General features: G+C 43.6%; 1 protein-coding gene across 1 annotated transcript in view; it reads right to left on the reverse strand.

Annotated features, from left to right (window-relative positions):
- LOC124621921 (1-phosphatidylinositol 4,5-bisphosphate phosphodiesterase-like) overlaps window positions 1-23,335 on the reverse strand; it is a 603,554-nt gene that overhangs the window by 39,205 nt on the left and 541,014 nt on the right. Inside the window, exon 20 of the mRNA XM_047147427.1 lies at window positions 19,191-19,323. Within this exon, the coding sequence (XP_047003383.1) occupies window positions 19,191-19,323 (133 nt within the window). The remainder of the gene's footprint in view (window positions 1-19,190; window positions 19,324-23,335) is intronic.

Consider the following 23,335-nt stretch of genomic DNA (forward strand, 5'->3'; position numbering starts at 1 on the left):
AATTTGTAACCCTAGTTCTTCTGCACCCAAAAATGTGTATTTTTATGGGAAAAAACATGCTAGATAGTGAATAAATAATTTAAGAGTAAAGGAGGCCACTTGCAGAATAGCAGAAGCGTTGTCATTAAGAAGCACACGAAAAACAGAATGAAAATGTTGCTTGCCCTCAGCAGAAATCCTTTGATGAGCTAACACAGCTGTGTACCTACATTTTGCTGTCTGGACTGCAATTAGTGTTTTTTGTTCATAATATTGCAGGTGTTTCTGCCTCATTATTTATTCATATTACAGTGAGATATTTATTGTGTTGACTTTGGTTCTTCTTCTGTGTGCCAGATACTTTTATCTCACACTGCTGAGCACTGTTCTCTCCTGCCATAATTAGCACACCACTGAGTTATGTTTTACTTGTAACTTGCATTTTACTCATATGTTTCATCAGCTTTTCTGTTCGCACTGTCACTCCTTTCCCCTCTTCCTCATCATAATTCATTGACATAAACGACTGTCCCAAAAGGCAGTTTCCACAGTCACTTCCCATGCTCATACTGTGAGGTACCAATGTGCTCTACTTTGATCTAGAATACGGCTGTATCTAGCTGTGTGAGCAAGTTAGCCATGTCTGCATCTTCCAAGTATCAAGTAATATCCAAGTGGTGCTGGTGCATATTCAGAAAGGTAAACAGACTAAAGCCAGAGATGGGTTAGGCTGGAATATGAGGCAGAGCTAAGATGCGTGGGATAGGTTTTGTATCTTGGTCTTGCACAGACATGTTAAACTTGCAAGTAGGGCATTGGGGGTAGGGGGGCAGGACTTTTGCATGGATCAATTGGGAAGGAGATGGTTTCTAGGCTACCCTTCACAACAGAGCTTGATGAGGCACAGTAGGAGTCCTTATGTTGTGGGTAGCACTGAGTGTGTCTTCACTACATAGTACCTCATCTGTTTGGTGAGCAGTTACCTACTCTCACATGTGTGTTATATGCCATCCTGAATTTTAGAACAATAAATAACATGAAATATTTCCTGAAAATTAAAATTGTTTTGTAAAATGTTACTTAGTAATATTTTGTAGTTGTTTTGGGATGGTAAATGTGGTGTCACCGCCAGACACCACACTTGCTAGGTGGTAGCTTTAAATCGGCCGCGGTCCATTAGTACATGTCGGACCCGCGTGTCGCCACTGTGTGATCGCAGACCGTGCGCCACCACAAGGCAGGTCTCGAGATACGGACTAGCACTCGCCCCAGTTGTACGGACGACTTTGCTAGCGACAACATGGACGAAGCATTGCTCATTAGCCGAGCCAATAGTTAGAATAGCCTTCAGCTAAGTCAATGGCTACGACCTAGCAAGGCGCCATTAGTAACATTGCATGTATCTAAAGAGTCTCACTTGTATCGCCACAAGTTCCAGATGTACCAAAAAGGATGGATTAAAGTTAAGTATTCCAGAATCTACGTACTTTTCTTTATAGCATTCATTACGTATCCTGTTTCAGACCTCATGCCCATCTGCGTGAGCGTAGCGCGTGCCTTTCGGCTTCCTCTCATTGTGTCTAGGCTGTCTTGTCTAGACACAACATTTTTGGCGACGAGTCAATGGAAAGGGTCTTGTTCTTTCTAATTGCTTACATTTACTTGTGTCATGGCTTCGCCAGATGTACTGTCCGAATTTTATCGCTTGCAGAATCAGCAGACGCAGGCGTTATTGGATGCCCTTGGACAGCTCGTCCAGGGTCAACGTGCACTGCAAAACGATGCGGCCGCCACCGCTCCACCGCTACCGCAGCCACAACTCGCAGTTGCACCGCCTTTTAGGCCGTTTGACCCAGCTACGGAAACATGGACGGAGTGGTCACGCCAGTTTGGATTTCATCTCGCCGCCTACAGATTTCAACGTAACGAGCGGCAGCCTCATTTATTGGCGTGTGTAGGAGTGCAAACGTACCGTGTGATAGTGAAATTATTTCCCCGACGCGACGTAGCAACTCTGTCCTACGAAGAAATTTTGTCTGCTTTAGATGCCTATTTCAAGGAAACAGTTAATGTAGTTGCTAAGAGGTATACTTTCTTTCGTACGAAACGTACGGGCGGTCAGACTAATAGGGAGTGGGTTGCCACATTGCAAGGCCTTACAAGGGATTGTGCTTTTGAGTGTGAATGTGGACTCCCTTATTCATATACTATGGTACATGATGCAATAGCACAAAACGTTTCTGATGTTCGCATACGGGAACAGATTTTGAAACTCGTCAATCCCTCCCTTCAACAAGTGATAGACATATTGGATAGACAAGACACGCTTGACTTTGTTCAGGAATCATTTGCAACTTCGCCAGCCATGTGTAACATTAACCGGCCCACCGGGCGCGCTGCACGGGCCGGTAAACTGCCCTTGCACACGTCCGCGCAGCTGCCGCCACGCTCTAAACCAGGTGTGCCACGCCAGCATACAAATGCAGTGAAATCATGCCCACGGTGTGCTACTAGACATTCGCATGAAAATTGCCCGTCACACCAAGCTATTTGCTTTTTCTGTAATAAGAAAGGACATGTTCAAAGTGTTTGCCAGAAAAAGCTCAGATCAGACACTCTTAATCATTCCAGGCCCTTTGCTTTACGCCGGAATCGAACCAAGAATAGTCAGGCTCGTGAACCTTCGCCCATGGACATTCATGTAGTTAATTCCACTTCGTCCAGTGTCATTGTCTCTAACAGTGACTGTGTTCGTCCCACAAATACTGTGCATCGACGTCGCCGGAAATCGCGTCAAGTCGCAAGTGCTTCTGTACCAGTGTCAGTTCAAATTGCACAAGACAGTCGCTCTTGTCGTCAGCAGGACAATAAACTTTTTGTAGATTTGGACATTCATGGCCACGTGATAGAATTCCAGCTCGATACCAGAGCTGCTGTTTCGTTGATCAATCACGACACGTACAAACAACTGGGCAAACCTCCGTTGCGTGCCGCCAATGTTAAGTTACATACACTCCTGGAAATTGAAATAAGAACACCGTGAATTCATTGTCCCAGGAAGGGGAAACTTTATTGACACATTCCTGGGGTCAGATACATCACATGATCACACTGACAGAACCACAGGCACATAGACACAGGCAACAGAGCATGCACAATGTCGGCACTAGTACAGTGTATATCCACCTTTCGCAGCAATGCAGGCTGCTATTCTCCCATGGAGACGATCGTAGAGATGCTGGATGTAGTCCTGTGGAACGGCTTGCCATGCCATTTCCACCTGGCGCCTCAGTTGGACCAGCGTTCGTGCTGGACGTGCAGACCGCGTGAGACGACGCTTCATCCAGTCCCAAACATGCTCAATGGGGGACAGATCCGGAGATCTTGCTGGCCAGGGTAGTTGACTTACACCTTCTAGAGCACGTTGGGTGGCATGGGATACATGCAGACATGCATTGTCCTGTTGGAACAGCAAGTTCCCTTGCCGGTCTAGGAATGGTAGAACGATGGGTTCGATGACGGTTTGGATGTACCGTGCACTATTCAGTGTCCCCTCGACGATCACCAGTGGTGTACGGCCAGTGTAGGAGATCGCTCCCCACACCATGATGCCGGGTGTTGGCCCTGTGTGCCTCGGTCATATGCAGTCCTGATTGTAGCGCTCACCTGCACGGCGCCAAACACGCATACGACCATCATTGGCACCAAGGCAGAAGCGACTCTCATCGCTGAAGACGACACGTCTCCATTCGTCCCTCCATTCACGCCTGTCGCGACACCACTGGAGGCGGGCTGCACGATGTTGGGGCGTGAGCGGAAGACGGCCTAACGGTGTGCGGGACCGCAGCCCAGCTTCATGGAGACGGTTGCGAATGGTCCTCGCCGATACCCCAGGAGCAACAGTGTCCCTAATTTGCTGGGAAGTGGCGGTGCGGTACCCTACGGCACTGTGTAGGATCCTACGGTCTTGGCGTGCATCCGTGCGTCGCTGCGGTCCGGTCCCAGGTCGACGGGCATGTGCACCTTCCGCCGACCACTGGCGACAACATCGATGTACTGTGGAGACCTCACGCCCCACGTGTTGAGCAATTCGGCGGTACGTCCACCCGGCCTCCCGCATGCCCACTATACGCCCTCGCTCAAAGTCCGTCAACTGCACATACGGTTCACGTCCACGCTGTTGCGGCATGCTACCAGTGTTAAAGACTGCGATGGAGCTCCGTATGCCACGGCAAACTGGCTGACACTGACGGCGGTGGTGCACAAATGCTGCGCAGCTAGCGCCATTCGACGGCCAACACCGCGGTTCCTGGTGTGTCCGCTGTGCCGTGCGTGTGATCATTGCTTGTACAGCCCTCTCGCAGTGTCCGGAGCAAGTATGGTGGGTCTGACACACCGGTGTCAATGTGTTCTTTTTTCCATTTCCAGGAGTGTATTTCAATTGTTTAACTTGTCTATAGTAAATCAGGTCCTATCAGTGAATCAGACTGTGCCTTCAGACAGTGTTTCTCGTCTGTGTGAAGAATTTGCAGACATTTTTGCACCGGGCCTTGGTTGCGCAAAAAACTATGAAGCACATGTGGAACTGAAAGTCAACGCGCAACCGAAATTTTTCTGAGCGCGCAATGTTCCCCACGCACTGCGTGATGAGGTCGCAAGAACATTACACGATTTAGACTCACAAGGTGTGAGTGAATGTGCGCAATGCCTCTTCCATTTCAGCTCCGATTCATCGCTTACGCCGTACGGGTGTTCCGTTCGTCTGGACGACAGAATGCGAATGAGCCTTTTGCCAGTTGAAATCGGCGTTGCTTTCAGATACTTGCCTTACGCCATTCGATCCCCAGAAACCCCTTTTGTTGATGGTCGATGCATCGGATTTCGGGATCGGTGCTGTGCTTGCGCACACAGATGGATCGCATGATCGCCCTATTGCCTTTGCGTCCAAATTGCTCTCATCTGCGCAAAGCAATTATTCACAGATAGAGAAAGAAGCTTTGGCTCTCGTGTTTGGTGTTACTAAGTTCCGTGATTTCTTGTATGGTCGTCACTTTACCATCATGACAGACCACAAACCTTTGACATCGCTTTTTCATCCGACCAAGCCTGTACCTCCACGTACAGCGCAGAAATTCATTCGCTGGTCTATTTTCCTCTCGCAGTAGCGCTACGATATCTTGTATCGGTCCACTGCTAAGCACGGAAACGCCGATGCGTTGTCCTGTTTGCCTGTTGCTGAGGACAGAGCATTCGATTCTTCCGAACTTGCTTGCATGTTCATTGATGCGGAAACTGTTGACGTGGTCGAATCGTTTATGATTGATTTTCGTCGTGTAGCTACAGCCACAGCTGCTGACCCTGTCCTGGCTACCGTTTTGCGTTTTGTTGCTACGCAATGGCCCTTGTCAAAGTCACGGATCAAGGATCCGTTGGTTCACCGATTTTTTGCTCACAGGGAGAGACTTTTTGTTCGACGTGGTGTTTTGTTGTTGCGTTCGGATAATGATCAATCCAGAGTCGTGGTCCCACGTTCGTTACAGTCCTCTGTCTTACGGCTTCTTCACCAAGGACATTGGGGTATAGTGCGAACGAAACAACTTGCTCGTCAGCACTATACTTGGTTTGGAATCGATGCTGCGATTACGAATATGTGTTCTTCTTGCATGGCGTGTGCCGAACAACAATCCGCACCGCCGCAGAACGTCTTTGCATGGCCAAAAGCCACTTCCCCTTGGCAACGCTTGCACATTGATTTTGCTGGTCCATTCTGGAATGCTAGATGGTTGGTTGTAGTAGATGCCTTCAGTAATTTTCCTTTTGTTGTCCGGATGTCTTCCACGACGTCATCTGCCACCATCCAAGCGTTGTCTGCTATCTTTTGCATTGAAGGTCTTCCACAGACTATTGTTTCCGACAATGGCCCACAATTCATGTCTGCAGAATTTCAGTCTTACTGCAAGGCCAATGGTATTCAACATCTGACATCCGCGCCGTTTTCGCCTCAGTCAAACGGTGCCGCTGAACGATTGGTCCGGACTTTCAAGTCACAGATGTTGAAGTTGAAAGAGTCGCATTCTCGGGAGGACGCGTTGTTGCTCTTTTTGTCTTCGTATCGCTCTCAGCCCCGAGATGGTCGCTCGCTGGCTGAGTTGCTCCACGGTCGTCCTCATCGAACCTTGATGTCTTTGCTGCACCCGCCGCATCAGGTTCCTGTGCAGTGGCAGACTTCTGCTTTTGCTCCAGGCGACGTTGTATTCTATCTCAACTACCGAGGTTCACGGCGTTGGCTTGCAGGGCGCATTCTTCGCTGCCTCGGCCGCGCAATGTATTTGGTTTTGGGGGCCTCTGGTGAGGTGCGTCGGCATCTCAATCAGCTGCGCCTCTGTCGTCGCACGGGTTCTGCCGCTCCCCGTCTGCTTTCAGCGATGGTGCCGCCACGTCAGCGCCCTGGGGACCCATCTACTGGCTCGCCTCATCCCCAGGTGTTACCGACGATGCCTTCCATTTTGCCCCATGGCAACGTGACGCTGCCGCCTCCGCCGCCGCCGCCGCCACCTGTCCTCCAGCCGGCGCCGCCCGCAGTGGACGCTTCGCTGCAGGCGCCACGCGCCTCCCTGGATCACGCGCCGCCGATCGCTTCCCGTGACCAGCTGTCCTCCGCCATGGACCTCTTGCCCGCTCTGGACCACATGACGTCATCGCGCGTCGGATACCTCGACGCAATGGAGGTCGACCCTTTAGCCTCTCCTGTCTCTTTACGGGCGCATACACCGCATGTTGACGTGCACCCTGCACTAGGTTTTAATGCGTTTCCTAGCTCCCCTCGGACCGAATGGCCGGGTGCGGGTGGCACAGCCTCGCCTGTTGTTAGGCTCCCCACCTCATCGCATACGTCAACATGGGGTCCTCCCCACAGCGGGCGGAAGCCTTATGACACGACCGTTCGCCGATTTGCGGGTGAGGAATGTGGTGTCACCGCCAGACACCACACTTGCTAGGTGGTAGCTTTAAATCGGCCGCGGTCCATTAGTACATGTCGGACCCGCGTGTCGCCACTGTGTGATCGCAGACCGTGCGCCACCACAAGGCAGGTCTCGAGATACGGACTAGCACTCGCCCCAGTTGTACGGACGACTTTGCTAGCGACGACATGGACGAAGCATTGCTCATTAGCCGAGCCAATAGTTAGAATAGCCTTCAGCTCAGTCAATGGCTATGACCTAGCAAGGCGCCATTAGTAACATTGCATGTATCTAAAGAGTCTCACTTGTATCGCCACAAGCTCCAGATGTACCAAAAAGGATGGATTAAAGTTAAGTATTCCAGAATCTACGTACTTTTCTTTATAGCATTCATTACGTATCCTGTTTCAGACCTCACGCCCATCTGCGTGAGCGTAGCGCGTGCCTTTCGGGTTCCTCTCATTGTGTCTAGGCTGTCTTGTCTAGACACAACAGTAAATAACAAATAGTGAATGTCGTAGTGCTGTAGAATCTATGCATCAGTGAACTTGCATGTATTTCACCCATGTCTACAGTGCTTATGCAGATTTACTATTAAACAAATATTTTTCCATCAAATGCAAACACAAAATTGATACAGTTGAAATCTCATTGTGTGTCTTGCAAAAAAGTAGTTTTGATGGTTTTCCAATTCCACCATTCTGGAATTTTGTGTCTGTGCATACAATGTAACATCTAATCAGCTGAGAATTGATGCTAGGACTGTGAAAATGTTTTCTTTCAGTTTATACCTCTTAAGTCAGGCATCAGGCAATCTGGAATTACAGATTTCTTCAACTGTAGTACAGACAGGGGCTATGATTGCTGTCTTGGGATGTGAACTGATTGGATAATCCTTGGCTCACAATTCCAGGCAGTTTTATGCTGTTGTAATGGGCATCACTATGTGTCAGGAGGGTGAGAGTAGGGGGAGGGGGGGGGGGGGGGGAGAGGAGAGAGAAAACGCAGTGATCCAAAGGATGTCCAGCACTTCCCACATGTCCCCTGATCGGTTCCCTACTGTGGCCGCCCCTATTTCAGTCTGTACTGAGGTTGATCCCTCACCCATGGTTGAGTGAGGTCCTCTTGAAGTGTGACAGGCTGTGAAAGATTTTCAGGGGTGGGGTTGGCAGTCAGAAGACCTCCCCAACTTGTCTGACAAACAGATTTCAGGAACTATCTGTGGCTACTGAACATCCTGAGTCACATGCAGTTACTTGTCCTGTTCAGAGGAAGCCTCTTAGTTTGTTAGAGCTGTATATTCACAGAGAGTGAGATGAACGCTACAACGTTTGGTGCATAATGAGGCTCCTTGGGGATACAGCTGCCATGCAGGGAAAGAAGTCCAGTGTACACTATTGTGTGCATAGTGGGACGAAACATCCCAGATGTGGAATAGACCCTCCTTCCAGATGCCTGAAGAGCACAGGGTGCAGCCATCTAAAGATGGGAGCCCATGTCAGTACTAATGATGTGTGCCACCTTGCATTGGAATAGATTCTCTATGGTTTCTAGCTACTATATGAACTGGGAAAGAGTGCCAGTCTTGCTTGTGAGATAAAAACAGAGGTCACTATCTGTAGCACCACCAATAGGACACGTAGTTTCATTGGCATGATTGATTGAATGCAGACATTTGATACAGATCTGATGGAGGATTTGAATCAGATGCTCAGATGCGACCATGTAGGCTGCAGGTTCCTAGACTTATGTTGTAGGTAGTTTCTGTGTATTAGTGTGGGTAGAGATTAATAAATAATTAATTAATTAATGTTTGTGTTATTGACACTCCTGAAACAGATTATACAGTTACTGAAAGGTTCAAAGAAAACTTGAGTATCATTTCAAATAGCCAGTTATACAGTAACAGTTGGTGGCTTTAATCTGTGTGGTAGGCATTAAAATCGTAAAAAAATGTTGTAAACACTTTCCCTGAAAAGTATTTTGGGCCATTAGTTCAGCAGCCCAATCAAAGTGTAAATGGTCATGGAAACATTCTTGAACTCTTAGAAACAAATAATCCTGAACAAATAGGTAGCATCATGATAGATACATAGATTAGCAACTACAAGGTAGCTGTAGTGAGACTGAGTACCATAACATCCAAACCTACCAAAATAAATGCAAGCTATATTTATTTAACAAAGCAGATAAAAATTCACTTGACACCTCCTAAAAGACAGTCCGCCTTCCTTCTGAACTAATTATGTAAGTGTAGACCAGATATGGCTTGAATTCAAAGAAACAGTGTCAACAGTGGTTGAGAGATTTATACCAAAAAAAAATTAATAAGAGACAGTGTAGTTAATCCACATTAACTGCTTCGATGTTCTTGGCAGCTGACACTTCTTCTCTTGATTGTTGTAACAAACTGAAAACTGTAAATGACAAAAGCAATAGTTTCAGTGATGCAGCCACACAGTATTTGAAGTTTGAAACCATTCACTTTTACATCCAGCAGTGACATATTTTCTAACAATGGCCATTTCAAGTTCCACAATTCTCTGTTGCATGCAGGTAGGGGAAGACCACATATTGTACTTTGTTACAGTTCTTGCTATCATGTTTTTGTGCAGTGAACATGCTCTTGATGAAATAATTAATGATAGTCCAGTGTAGTGAAGGACAGCCAATTAAATATCATAAGCACTGTAACATAACTGATTGGCATAATAATTTCACCAGAATAACATACTGTTTTTTAGGTTGGATAGAAAAAAATCACATTTAAATGTGACTGTACAGTGAAAAAATGTTTACACTGATTAACACTTGTCTGTACCAGGCTTACTAAGGCAAACCTTCCTGTACAGATTGGCATAGTTACTGGATCTGTAATTTTTTTCACAACCTCTTTCAACATAGGTGTTACACTGTTCATATCTGAAGGAAGACTCTGACACGAAGTGGCATAATGAAGTCACACGATTGCTCGCTGCTTGCAAACTAGCGATTCTGCTAGAGGGGTTGCTCTGTAAAGACAAATGTAAGAATATGATGTCATTCCTGAAACTATTTAATGTTTTGAAAATTGGCTAAATTAAATTTTCCCCTTTTGTACAGACTGTAAGACCTTACTGTTATCTGGTTTATGAAAAATACTCAAGGTTTGTAAATTATAAAAGTGTATGGAACATCATTAAACTTATGAGTTAGAAATCCCCTACTTACGAGTATGACATCCATCTTTTAAATGATCTTTTATAAGTATCAGTTATTCAATATCTTAAATAGTGTCTTAATTACTGAGATGCATCCTCTGATTCAGAAAAATATAGCAACAAAAGTAAAGTGTTAAAGTTCAGAATCTTGTAAGCTTAAGGCAAAATAGGCAATCAAAATTATGTTAAGTTCAGAATTTTCACTGTCATTATCTTATAAGTTAATTAGTTTCAAGCGATTTTCTAATGTGTCTGTAGCAAGAGTGAAATATCTAATTTCAAGTGAATGGAGCAGCACTTCATGTTCTGTATATTTCCTCAAAGTGCTTCCCACTACTTACAATAGTTGAAATGTAAATTAGCCAGAACTTATAACTATAAATTTCAATGGAATTTGTGCAAATAACAATTTCACATACTCAAGTACATTTTATGTGTTGCTTATACAGCTGTACTACGTATGGACTGAAAAGGTGACAAAATTTTATTCGTGGGCTCAGAAAACATAGCAGACAGAGGACCTTCCAATGTGCTATGCTTCAATGGAAATAATCATCCACAGTACACATATTAGGTCAGAACACTCTTGCAGAAGCAACAAAAAAAGCATGTCAGATTCAAAAGAATGTTAACTCACCAAGAATGGTGAAATTTTACAAAAGCTTGACATTTAGCATGGACTTAAATACAATGTGCTTTTAATAGTTTCTACAATGAAACTCTGTCTTGAAACCTGACAGAAAATCTGAAGAGATTCTAGTCATATCTTAAGTACACCAGTGGCAAGACACAATCAATACCTTAACAGCACAATAGCATTGGTAATGCCACCCAAGACCAGGTTTGGATCTGTGTGTGTGTGTGTGGGGGGGGGGGGGGGGGGGGGGGGGGGGGCAAACTGGGGCATCTGCCCCAGTGCCCCAAGCAGAAATTAATGTTCTTGAAGAAAAATACCTTGTTTCACAAAGTGCCTAACACCTGGCATGTACTGGTCTGTCAATTATTCATATGATTTTGAAACACATCACATGTGTTCCAGCCACTGGTAAAAACATAAACATTTTGAGAATATTAATATATTACTTGTTAACTGACTGTGTAACATGTTGTTGTTGTGGTCTTCAGTCCAAAGACTCATTTCGTGTACCTCTCCACACTACTCTATCCTATACAAGCCTTTTCATCTCTGAATAGCTACTGCAAACTATATCCTTTTGAACCTGCCTACTGCATTCACCTCCTGCTTTCCCTCTACAATTTTTACCTCCCACACCTCTCTCCACTACTAAATTGGTGAGCCCTTAATGTCTCAGAATGTGTGCTATCAACAGATACCCTCTTTTAGCCAAATTGTGCCACAAATTTCTTGTCACATACACCAATTCCATTCAGTAACTCCTCATTAGTTACTTGATCGATCCACAGAATCTTCAGCATTTTTCTGCAGGACCACATTCCAAAAGTTTCTATTGTCTTCTTGTCTGAACTGTTTATCATTCATGCTTCACTTCCATACAAGACTACACTCCAGACAAATACCTTCAGAAAGGAGTTCCTAACATTTAAATATATATCCAGTGTCAAAGTTCTCTTCTTCAGAAATGCTTTCCTTGCCATTGTGAATTACATTTTATACCCTTTCTACTTTGGCCATCATCAGCTTTTAAACTGACCAAATAGCAAAGCTCATGTACTACTTTTAGTGTCTATTTCCTAATCTAACTCCTACATCACTTCATTTAATTCTACTACATTACATTACCATTGTTTTGCTATTGTTAATGTTCACCTTAAATATCCTCCTTTCAAGATCCTGTTCATTCTGTTCAACAAGTCCTCCAAGTTCTTTTATGTCTCTGACAGAATTACAATGTCACTGGCAAATCTGAAAGCTTTTATTTCTTCTCGCTCAATTTTAATTCCTTCTCCAAAACTTTTTTTTGTTTTCTTTATTGCTTGTCCAAAATACAGATTGAAGAACATCAGGGATATGCTACGACTCTGCTTCACTTCCTTCTCAACTACTCCTACCCTTTCATGCACCTTAACTCTTATAACTGCCATATGGTTTCTGTACAAGTTGTACATAACCTTTTGCTCCCTGTATTTTACTCCTATTACCTTCAGAATTTCAGACAGAGTATTCCTATCAACATTATCAAAAGCTTTCACTAAGTCTACACATGTAGGTTTGCCTTTCCTGAACCTATCTTCTAAGATTAGTATTAAGGTCAGCACTGCTTTATTTGTTTCTACATTTATCTGGAATTCAAACTGATCTTCCCATGCTTGGCTTCTAACAATTTTTCCATTCTCCTGCAAATAATTCATGTTAGTATTTTGCAACCATGATTTATTAAACTAATATTCACACCAGTCAGCACCTGCTATCTTTGGAATTTGAATTATTACACTATTCTTTAAGACTGAGGCTTTTTCACCTGTCTCATACGTCTTGCACTCCAGATAGAATAATTCTGCCCTGGCTGACTCTCACAAGGGTATCCTTGGTTCTGATGGAACGTTGTCTATTCTAGGAGCCTTTTTTGACTTAGTTCTTTCAATGCTCTGTCAAATTTTTCCCACAGTATCATATCTCCTATCACCTCTTTATCAACATCCTCTTGCCTTTTTACAATATTGCCTTCAAGTTCATTTCCATTGTACAGACTCTCTATATACTCCTTCCACCTTTCAGCTTTCCCTCCTTTGCTTAGTACTGGTTCTCTGTCTGAGCTCTTGATAGTCACACAGTTCCTTTCCTTCTCTCCAAATATCTCTGATTTTCCCACAAGTAGTCTCTTTCCCATATTTTAATATTCTTTTATATTCCTACATTTGTTCTCTAGTCATTCCTCCTCAGCAGTTTTGCACTCCCTGTCAATCTCACTTTTTAAACATGTGTATTCTCTTTCACCTGCTTCATTTGCACATTTTTATATTTTCTCATTTCATCAATTAAATTCAGTATCTCCTGTAACATCCAAGGATTTCTATTAGGCATTCTCTCTTTATGTATTTGATACTCTGCTGCTTTCACTATTCCATCTCTCAAATCATACATAGCAGAATAATCTAGAAATTGTAATGTTGCTCGTTTGAATCTTACTAGTAACAACATTTTGTTTTTTTACTTTTATTCAAATTTCATATTTATTACTAAAATGAAATATTGATTATCAAATATTGTTATCATCTTATTTGTAGTAAAAATGCCATCTTTAAATTTTAACTATTATTCCCATGAAAATGCTAGTATTCACAATAAATAAAAGTTTGGTCAAAAATGCTAACAATGAACACAATATAAAGTACTTTTGTATTTCTAGAGATTGAATAGTATTACCAATGTACATAATTTCTTTCATTTCACAAAAGGATGTTTCACATATTTGTATCAAATTTTAATTTTTTTAGATGACCAATAACTGAAATTAAAAAGGGAGCATTTTTTCTAAAAAAAGTTTGATCAATATTTGTTAATAACATTTTCATTTCATTTCATAGTTAATATGGACTTAAATAACAATTTTAAAAAAAGTTACTACTAGCACATTTCAAACAAGTGACTTTAGGATAACAGGAATTTTACACTATACAACTATGTATAATAACAATCTGCAAATGTTTTATACTTAATGGTGTTCAGAAAAAACTCTAAAAAGAGGGCAGAGCAGTCCATAAAGTCCCCTTGTAAAAAGACGCATTCTGAACACAAGGAATTATAAAATTACAGCTCCCCCCATGATCCATGGACCTTGCCATTGGTTGGGAGGCTTGCGTGCCTGAGCGATACAGATAGCTGTACCGTAGGTGCAACCGCAACGGAAGGGTATCTGTTGAGAGGCGAGACAAACATGTGGTTTCTGAAGAGGGGCAGCAGCCTTTTCAGTAGTTGCAGGGGCAACAGTCTGGATGATTGACTGATCTGGCCCTGTAACACTAATCGAAACGGCCTTGCTGTGCTGGTACTGCGAACGGTTGAAAGCAAGGGGAAACTACAGCCATAATTTTTCCCGAGGGCATGCAGCTTTACTGTATGGTTAAATGATGATGGCGTCCTCTTGGGTAAAATATTCCGGAGGTGAAATAGCCCCCATTCAGATCTCCGGCCGGGGACTACTCAAGAGGACATCGTTATCAGGAGAAAGAAAACTGGCATTATACGGATTGGAGTGTGGAATGTCAGATCCCTTAATCGGGCAGGTAGGTTAGAAAATTTAAAAAGGGAAATGGATAGGTTAAAGTTAGATATAGTGGGAATTAGTGAAGTTCGGTGCCGGGAGGAACAAGACTTTTGGTCAGGTGAATACAGGGTTATAAATACAAAATCAAATACGGGTAATTCAGGAGTCGGTTTAATAATGAATAAAAAAATAGGAGTGCAGGTAAGCTACTACAAACAGCATAGCGAATGCATTATTGTGGCCAAGATAGACACGAAGCCCACGCCTACTACAGTAGTACAAGTTTATATGCCAACTAGCTCTGCCGATGACAAAGAAATTGAAGAAATGCATGATGAAATAAAAGATATTATTCAGATAGTGAAGGGAGACGAAAATTTAATATTCATGGGTGACTGGAATTCGGTAGTACGAAAAGGGAGAGAAGGAAACGTAGTAGGTGACTATGGATTGGGGCTAAGAAATGAAAGAGGAAGCCGCCTGGTAGAATTTTGCACAGAGCACGGCTTAGTCACAACTAACACTTGATTCAAGAATCATAAAAGAAGGTTGTATACATGGAAGAAGCCTGGAGATACTGACAGGTTTCAGATAGATTATATAATGGTCGGACAGAGATTTAAGAATCAGGTTTTAAATTGGAAGACATTTCCAGGGGCAGATGTGGACTCTGACCACAATCTATTGGTTATGAACTGTAGATTAAAACTGAAGAAACTGCAAAAAGGTGGGAATTTAAGGAGATGGGACCTGGATAAACTGACTAAATCAGAGGTTGTACAGAGTTTCAGGGAGAGCATAAGGGAACAATTGACAGGAATGGGGGAAAGAAATACAGTAGAAGAAGAATGGGTAGCTTTGAGGGATGAAGTAGTGAAGGCAGCAGAGGATCAAGTAGGTAAAAAGACGAGGGCTAGTAGAAATTCTTGGGTAACAGAAGAAATATTGAATTTAATTGATGAAAGGAGAAAATATAAAAATGCAGTAAATGAAGCAGGCAAAAACGAATACAAATGTCTGAAAAATGTGATCGACAGGAAGTGCAAAAAGGCTAAGCAGACATGGCTAGAGGACAAATGTAAGGATGTAAAGGCTGATCTCACTGGGGGTAAGATAGATACTGCGTACAGAAAATTAAAGAGACCTTTGCAGAAAAGAGAACCACTTGTATGAATATCAAGAGCTCAGATGGAAACCCAGTTCTAAGCAAAGAAGGGAAAGCAGAAAGGTGGAAGGAGTATACACCGTATTTACTCGAATCCAAGCCGCATTTTTTTTCCAGTTTTTGTAATCCAAAAAACCGCCTGCGGCTTAGAATCAAGTGCAAAGTAAGCGGAAATTCTGAAAAATGTTGGTAGGTGCCATCACAACTAACTTCAGCCGTCGAATATATGTAGCGCTACACAGGCATGCTTTGCAGGCACAAAGATAAATACTGGTGCCAAAACCTCTGTGTCAGTAAATAAATTTAAAAAAAGGTGGAAGACGAGCTTTTTTTCTCCACCCCGAGTTTCAACCACTGCATTTTCATACATTATCCAGAGAAGTAAATATAAATTCCGTATTGTTCAGCTTTGAATGTAGCAGCATTTCAATGGTCCGACTGGCAGGACTGTTTGGGATGTTAGTCAATATGGCCAACTCTACATTCTGAATTTTTTCCTAGCTGTGAGAACAGCTGGTTGTTAATAGGAACTTTTATGAATTGTGAATCACATGCAGTATTCTCTTCACCATAAGAATAATACGAATATAAACATTTTGCCATGTATTCTTTCGTGTTTGCTGTTATCTCATTTAAATCCTGTCAGCCTAATAAACTACGAAACTAGTGTGAGACAACAGCAAACGCGGAACAATATACATATCATGTCATGTTTATATTCGTATTATTCTTATGCCTTATAGTGATACAGTCAGAAATGAAGCACGGCAATTGACTAGATTTTTAAATCTAAGATGACTCTAATTTCTGTGCAGAATGTAATGTACAAAAGAGGCTTCTGCAAAGATTTTCAAACGGAGAAAAATTTTAGTTAAACTCTCATTCAGAACATCTTCTATCATACGCAGTCTATTATTTGCTTCTTGTTGATCAAAGAAAGCAGCAGTGTAAGTAACAACAAATAGCAGTCTCTTGCCATTGTTTCGCTAATGAGACAATCCCTCTCTTTTTTTTTTTATTGTAAGCGGCAGTAGCGCGCACAAAAGCAAGCCATGCCGCGAGCGGCGACAGGTCGTAAACACACATTATCACAATGCGACAAACAATGCATACCACAGTACAATAATGCATTTTCAGCTTATCAGATCAAAGAAAAATAAGCAATCAATTCAAACCAGACGAAGCACGTGAAAAAGGAAGGGTACCCATATAAATACGGACGGAGCGTCTGACGCATAGCAGTGGCTACCTGGCAAAGTTTAACTGCTAAGCTTACGACTCGAACCAAACTACTGTAGCTGTATCGTCATTCATTCAACATAAATTGTGTCTCACATTACAATGGACCAACTTTGTTTCGGTTTGGAGGTGCGGCCTAAAACTTTTCCCTCCCCTTCAATTTCGAGTCTCAAATTTCAGGTGCGGCTTACATTCGGGAAATTTTTTTTCCCTTGATTTCTAGTCTCATTTTTCAGGTGTGGCTTAGATTCGAGTGCGGCTTAGATTCGAGTAAATATGGTAGGGGGTCTATACAAGGGCGATGTACTTGAGGACAATATTATGGAAATGGAAGAGGATGTAGATGACGATGAAATGGGAGATATGATTCTGTGTGAAGAGTTTGACAGAGCAATGAAAGACCTGAGTCGAAACAAGGCCCAGGGAGTAGACAACATTCCCTTAGAACTACTGACAGCCTTGGGAGAGCCAGTCGTGACAAAACTGTACCATCTGGTGAGCAAGATGTATGAGACAGGTGAAATACCCTCAGATTTCAAGAAGAATGTAATAATTCCAATCCCAAAGAAAGCAGGTGTTGACAGATGTGAAAATTACCGAACTATCAGTTTAATAAGTCACTGCTGCAAAATACTAACACTAATTCTTTACAGACGAATGGCAAAATTGGTAGAAGCCGACCTCGGGGATGATCATTTTGGATTCCGTAAAAATATTGGAACACGTGAGGCAATACTGACCCTACGACTTATCTTAGAAGCTAGATTAAGGAAAGGCAAACCTACATTTCTAGCATTTGTAGACTTAGAGAAAGCTTTTGACAATGTTGACTGGAATACCCTCTTTCAAATTCTGAAGGTGGCAGGGGTATAATACAGGGAGCGAAAGGCTATTTACAATTTGTACAGAAACCAGATGGCAGTTATAAGAGTTGAGGGACATGAAAGGGAAGCAGTGGTTGGGAAGGGAGTGAGACAGGGTTGTAGCCTCTCCCTGATGTTATTCAATCTGTATATCGAGCAAGCAGTGAAGAAAACAAAAGAAAAATTCGGAGTAGGAATTAAAATCCATGGAGAAGAAATAAAAACTTTGAGGTTCGCCGATGACATTGTAATTCTGTCAGAGACAGCAAAGGACTTGGAAGAGCAGTTGAACAGAATGGATAGTGTCATGAAGGGAGGATATAAGATGAACATCAACAAAAGCAAAACGCGGATAATGGAATGTAGTCGAATTAAGTTGGGTGATGCTGAGGGAATTAGATTAGGAAATGAAACACTTCAAGTAGTAAAGGAGTTTTGCTATTTGGGGAGCAAAATAACTGATTATGGTCGAAGTAGAGAGGATATAAAATGTAGAATGGCAACGGCAAGGAAAGCCCTTCTGAAGAAGAGAAATTTGTTAACATCGAGTATAGATTTAATTGTCAGGAAGTCGTTTCTGAAAGTATTTGTATGGAGTGTAGCCATGTATGGAAGTGAAACATGGACGATAAATAGTTTAGACAAGAAGAGAATAGAAGCTTTCAAAATGTGGTGCTACAGAAGAATGCTGAAGATTAGATGGGTAGATCACATAACTAATGAAGAGGTATTGAATAGAATTGGGGAGAAGAGGAGTTTGTGGCACAACTTGACTAGAAGAAGGGATCGGTTGGTAGGACATGTTCTGAGGCATCAAGGGATCACCAATTTAGTATTGGAGGGCAGCGTGGAGGGTAAAAATCATAGAGGGAGACCAAGAGATGAATACACCAAGCAGGTTCAGAAGGATGTAGGTTGCAGTAGGTACTGGGAGATGAAGAAGCTTGCACAGGATAGAGTAGCATGGAGAGCTGCATCAAACCAGTCTCAGGACTGAAGACCACAACAACAACAACAGCTTGTAAAAGAACTCCCATGTTTCAAAACTAACCTGCATATGGATTAGATAAATTTAAAAAAAGATAAAGAAAGAAACAAAGGTAGTACTTTTTAGGAGTGATATAAGAGCAATGTAGCTATCCCACCTGACCACATTCCACACTCGACTGTCAGTTATCAGAGTATAATTGTTCACCTGAAATTGTGATAAAGAGGACATTCTGCCTACAGAGAATGAGCTGTGTTTCACCTTACCAACTGCACACCTTTTCAGAGAGGTTCAGGGATCATTGGAAGGGAGTCCAATATGCAGGAAGAGTGCTCAAGGCACAGCAGCGATGGGGACAAGGGTGGGGGTGAGGGGGTTGGGGGAGAGGGGGGAATCTTGGCCTGTAGTGATACTAATACCGAAATCTGAATCCACAGCAGATTCCAAAAATGAACTTTTTACTTGTGCGGAAAGTCTCTGTATTGCAACTTCCAGTACAAACAAACTTCAAACAAAAACTATATCAAGAACCATCCTTTGCAAGCATTCACCATGAGCAAGTATTTGTGGAACATGGAGACACGATACGAATGCTGCTGCTGCCTACCTGCTGATCCTGCACATGCCTCCTCAGCATCGCCCACTCCTCCCTGTGGTGCCGCTCCAACATTGCTGACCACTCAGAAGTCTGTTCTGCTATTACTTTCTGCACCTGTGGATCTGATATAAGCTCATCTTGGCTGGAACAAAAATTGCAAACAAGTACCGGATCAGACAGAGAACTATACTGTGAAGGCAATATCTTACATCTTCAAGGCACATATGTCCCTCAACTTTTTGGTTCAGGTAACACAGAATGCTGCATTGGTGATTGCAATTCTGTCAAAACATGAGTGACTAGATGAATTACAGGAAAGGGAATGTTAAGAGAGGTAGGAGAATGGTTTCGCTTAACAAGTGTGACAGGCAACATATTGCATACTATCTCAGCCATCAACAATGAACATTCAACTCCTTTTGCTTTATGTGGAGTTCACAGGAAACTGACATGTGATGTTCATGCGGGCAGTTCTGTTCACTGTACTGTACTGGTCAATGATCAGTGACCATGAGAAGATGGCAGCAGAACTGCAGACAGCCTCAATGCACTTAATTGTAACAATTAAAAAACATATGTATGTAAAGGCATTGTAACTGTACTATGTATTTTGTGTCATCAAATTGGTTAATTATAGCTTAACTGTCAGGACAGAATATAAAAAATTATGACACAGAACCGTTCAAACAAATTTTGGGCTTGCAGCTGGTCGTCGTTTAATACCTCGCATGATATTTCAACTGGCCACCTGCCAGTCATCTTCAGGTGAGCCGTCGCAGACTCACGAAAACGTCCACCATTCCACAATATATAGCGCGCTGTAACTATATTGTGCATGCGTCGAAAACTTGATAAATCGACCACACTGCTCGCTGGCAGCGCCCTCCCTGGTGAAGTGGCAGAACTCGGTAGCCTTCTGTGTTGTTGTTTGCCACAGTGATCGGCACACTCCGTCATCTTTGATTTAAGCAAATTGTGGAGATGATGGGATTTGATGCACTGCCCAGCTGGTAGCCACTGTCATGGTTCAACAGATATTCTGCAAGGTGTATTTCTATGGATTCTTTAATAATGGAGTCCCAGAAAGATGTTGCTGAGGACAAAATCATTGTTTTCTCATACTCCATTGACTGTCCAGTGGAAATACAATGTTCAGCAATAGCGGACTTGCTTTGCTGCAAAAGGCGGGTGTAACGCTGATGTTTAAAATTCAAATCAGACGCCTTTATGGGGAGGAGATGGCCTCACAGATCTGAACTTACGAGAAGCTACGTGGTAAAAGAGCAAAGCTTTTAAGCTCCTTAACCTTGTTATTGAGATGTTGGGACCATGGCATTATACCAAAATTTGCTAGAGTGACTCATTTCATTAAGACCACCGCCGCACGGTAGATTACTGAGAAGGCTAGATATGCTATTGTCAAAGAGAGGATTTGCTATACAAGATGAAGGTTAGATGCTATCTCAGCAGAACTTTACCAGTTACATCTAAATGTTGCAAGGTATCTTTCTCCTGTATCATGGGACTGGGTTGATGGAGTGACTTCGACCAAATTCGAGTGGATCCACGAGGATGCTAATTGTCAGCAGATATCAAAATTTGACTGCCTGTTGCCACAGAAGCTGTCGCCAGAAGGGATAATAGTACGACGTTCCATTGTCAATATCACAGAGAATAATTTGGATGATTTGATGCTGTCTGTATTGAGCAAGGGACTCAATTTTGTTCCTACACTTACAGCACCACCATTAATAAGTTTTTTGAGAGGTGAGTGAAAATGTAATGTTTTATTTAAACTATATAAATTTTAGAAATGTTAACGGAGTTTAACCGCTAATATAAAAAGTTAGCAGCTCCCTACACCTAACGATGTTTTCGAGCCGCCGGTGTAAATAAATGTGGCTTCCGTCATTTGTGCACATAGAGCAGCAAATGCCCGACGGTAAACAAGTGTAGGGGTACCATCTTTGGGAAACTGACACAGGTCTCTGAGCAAGTCGATCCGGGGACGGAGCCAAGGCGGTGCTGTACCCCAAGTTGTCAAGAAGGTTTTAGGAAAGCGGAAGGAAAGAGAATGGAGCAGTTGACGGAAGCGGACTCCCGGGGGTAGTAGGGAGGAGGAGCGGCCTGCATACCCGACATCAAAGAAGGCGTCGAAAAAAAGGTCATGGGCTGGATTAGCAGGCATGGAAGACAGATGGCTAGCATAACGACTCAGAAGGACTGCCCGCCGATTGGACAGCGGAGGTTCAGCAGTCTCAGCATAAAGGCTTTCCACAGGGCTGGTGTAAAAAGCTCCAGACACTAAACGTAATCCACGGTGGTGGATAGAGTCGAGACGCCGAAGAATAGACGGCCGAGCAGAGGAGTAGACTATGCTTCCATAATCCAATTTCGAGGGCACTAAGGCGCAATAGAGGCGGAGAAGGACCACTCGGTCCGCTCCCCAGGAGGTACCATTCAGGACACGGAGGGTGTTAAGGGAACACAGACAGCAAGCCGAAAGATAGGAAACGTGGGAGGACCAGCACAGTTTTCTGTCAAACATAAGACCCAAGAATTTAGCGACGTCGGAAAACGGAAGGTTGACAGGACCTAGATGTAAGGAGGGCGGAAGAAACTCTGTACGTCGCCAAAAATTAACACAAACGGTCTTACTGGGTGAGAAACGGAAGCCGGTTTCGATGCTCCACGAGTGGAGGCGATCGAGACATCCTTGAAGACGTCTTTCAAGAAGGCTGGTCCGTTGAGAGCTGTAGTAGATCGCAAAATCGTCCACAAAGAGGGAGCCCGAGACATCAGGAAGGAGACAATCCATAATTGGATTAATGGCAATGGCAAACAGTACAACACTAAGCACGGAGCCCTGCGGTACCCCGTTTTCTTGGGAGAAAGTACGGGAGAGAGTAGTGTTCACCCGCACCCTAAATGTGCGCTCTGCCATAAATTCGCGAAGAAAAAGGGGCAGCCGGGTTTGAAAGCCCCAAGAGAACAGTGTGCGGAGGATGCCTGTCCTCCAACAGATATCGTATGCTCTCTCCAGATCAAAAAATATTGCTACCGTTTGGCATTTCTGGAGAAAATTGTTCATGATATAAGTGGAGAGAGCAACAAGATGGTCAACGGCAGAACGATGCTTTCGGAATCCGCATTGGGCTGGTGTTAAAAGACTGCGGGATTCCAGCCACCAAGCTAAACGGTAATTCACCATACGCTCCAAAACCTTACAGACACTACTCGTGAGAGAAATGGGGCGATAGCTAGATGGGAGATGTTTGTCCTTGCCAGGTTTCGGAACGGGAACGACAATAGCTTCCCGCCATCGCCTGGGAAAGGTACTGTCGGTCCAAATTCGATTATAAAGGCGAAGGAGGTAACGCAGGCTATGGGTTGATAAATGCAGCAACATTTGGACATGGATACCATCCGGTCCTGGGGCGGAGGAGCGAGAAGAAGAGAGGGCATGTCAGAGTTCCCGCATGGAGAAAACAGTATTGTAGCTTTCGTGATTTTGAGAGGAGAAAGCAAGATGTCGCAATTCTGCTGCACGTTTCTTTGGGAGAAACGCTGGCGGGTAATTTGAAGAGCTCGAAATCTCAGCAAAGTGCTGACCCAATGAGTTAGAAATTGTGACGGGGTCCACTAAGGTATCATGCACGACAGTGAGCCCAGAGACTGGGGAGAAACTATCGCGCCTGAGAACCGTCGAAGCCGACTCCAAACTTCCGAGGAGGGAGTGAAAGTGTTAAATGAGCTAATAAAGAATTTCCAGCTTGCCTTCTTGCAATCGCGGATGACGCGACGGCATCGCGCACGGAGCTGCTTATATCGGATACAGTTGGCCAAAGTTGGATGGTGACGGAAAATGCGAAGAGCACGTCGCCGCTCACGTATTGCGTCACGGCATGCCTCATTCCACCAAGGAACTGGGGGGCGCCGGGGCAATTCGGAGGTGCGTGGTATTGAACGTTCCGCAGCTGTGAGAATAACGTCGGTAACATGTGTGACCTCATCGTCGACGCTGGGAAAGCGACGGTCATCGAATGTCGCTAGAGACGAAAAAAGTGTTCAATCGGCTTGGGCAAACTTCCAGCGTCGCGAGCGCATATATGGGATTTGCGGCTGCAGTCTAAGAACACATGGAAAGTGGTCAC

The sequence above is a fragment of the Schistocerca americana genome, chromosome 7, assembly GCF_021461395.2.
Source record: "Schistocerca americana isolate TAMUIC-IGC-003095 chromosome 7, iqSchAmer2.1, whole genome shotgun sequence".
In the NCBI taxonomy this organism is placed as follows: Eukaryota; Metazoa; Arthropoda; class Insecta; order Orthoptera; family Acrididae; genus Schistocerca; species Schistocerca americana.